The 1,644-nt window shown below is 42.1% G+C and overlaps 1 protein-coding gene across 1 annotated transcript; it reads right to left on the reverse strand.

Moving 5' to 3' along the window:
- Positions 1-384: 384 nt before the first annotated feature.
- On the reverse strand, positions 385-1,104 carry LOC109155046. The gene has a single exon (XM_019302775.1). It carries the CDS (start codon positions 1,102-1,104, stop codon positions 385-387), a length of 720 nt encoding a protein of 239 aa, XP_019158320.1.
- Between the last annotated feature and the right edge of the window lie 540 nt (positions 1,105-1,644).

Genomic DNA, 1,644 nt, shown 5'->3' on the forward strand with positions numbered 1-1,644 from the left:
GACTCTGTGAAACAGATATAATGTTATCCATTAAAGGCTTCATTCTGTGTACAATCATTTTAGCCATAACTCTATAAATCACATTGCTCAGGGCTATAGGTCTAAGATCAGAGCCCACTTCTGGGGTACTTTTCTTTGGGATTAATACCACATCAGTATTATTTAGGCTAGAGGGGAAAGAGTGCGAGTTTAGACAATCCACAATGAATTTCGAAATATCTCCACCCACAATATCCCAAAAATGCTGGTAAAAACCCGAATTCGTACCATCTAGGCCAGGTGCTTTTATCATGGAACATTATAAAGAGGGCATCCCTGACTTCATCTATTTCAAAGGGCCTTAAGAGTGATTCATTCTGTGCTTGGGTGACTCGTGGGATAACATTATCGATCAAACAAGGGCTCACCATTCATAGGGTTACTAGAGCTGAATATTTTCTTAAAATATTCTAGAATAACACACTTCATATCCTCCCTTTCCACCCAATCCCCATAATCATTCATAAGTCTAGATAAAGTATTCTTTCTCTTTCGGTGAGAGGCATACCTGTGATAGAATTTTGTGTTTGTATCAACATCCTTGAGCCAATGTTGTTTAGCTCTTTGTTTCCAATATACATCCTTTTGGGTCTCCATATGGGACAGGGCTTCCTCCAAACGCTGGAATTCTGCCAGGGAGGCTGAACCAGTGCGCCCTTTCAGATATTGTTGTTCCTTACGGAGTTGCATGATTTTTTCACCAAATCTGTGATAGTGGTCACCTCCCCATTGGGCCAGACGATTCCCACAATGCCGAATACAATTTTGCGTGCCTTCATTCCTTCCTTCTTCCCAAGATTTAGCCACCATCGTCCTACACCCCTCATCATATAGCCATGCCATTTCAAAACGGAATCTTTTTCTTCCCCCACCTCCCCTTACTCCATAATCACGGATTGCCAGGAAGATAGCGGAATGGTCAGATGTTCTTGTTAACACATTAGAAACCCTAGCGTCAGGAACAATACCGCACCAATCATTAGTAGCAAGCACCTTATCCAATCTTTCCTCGATCCATCTAGATGTGCCCTTCCCCTTTTCCCATGTAAATTGATAGCCACTCATAGGTAATTGAGACAAACCACATTGTTCAATAGTCTCCCCAAATCCACGTAGGAGATTATCTGGATGTGGTCTGCCCCCTCACTTCTCATTCTGGAATAAGAGGTGATCATTAAAATCACCCACCATGATCTAAGGTAATCCAGACTGTGCTGCCAACGCTTTTAATAAATCCCACAATTCCACACGTCTCATATGTTCAGGGAACCCATAATAACAGGTCATCCTCCAGTTTGGAAAACCAGTCACACTAACTTCCACATCAATATGATTCCTCGAGAAACTCAGTAGTCTTGCTGTATTATTTTTCCTCCATAGTAATGCTAATCCACCGCTTAATCCAACAATTAACATAAAAAAGTCCATCAAACCCAAGTTTGACACGAATACGTTCAACATGTATCCGCCCCACATTGGTTTCCGTAAGAAAAATAAAATCAGGCTTCTTCCGGGACACAATGTCCACAATTTCACGAACTGTTCGTGGATTGCCCAAGCCATGACAGTTCCAGCTCAGAGTACTCATTGTGTTGGGCGGGTCTG

The sequence above is a fragment of the Ipomoea nil genome, unplaced genomic scaffold (assembly GCF_001879475.1).
Source record: "Ipomoea nil cultivar Tokyo-kokei standard unplaced genomic scaffold, Asagao_1.1 scaffold2690, whole genome shotgun sequence".
Taxonomy (NCBI): Eukaryota; Viridiplantae; Streptophyta; class Magnoliopsida; order Solanales; family Convolvulaceae; genus Ipomoea; species Ipomoea nil.

What these genes read in the sequence shown, in the direction of transcription:
- LOC109155046 (XM_019302775.1), bottom strand. Translation starts at nt 1,104, where the DNA reads ATGAGTGGCTATCAATTTACATGGGAAAAGGGGAAGGGCACATCTAGA.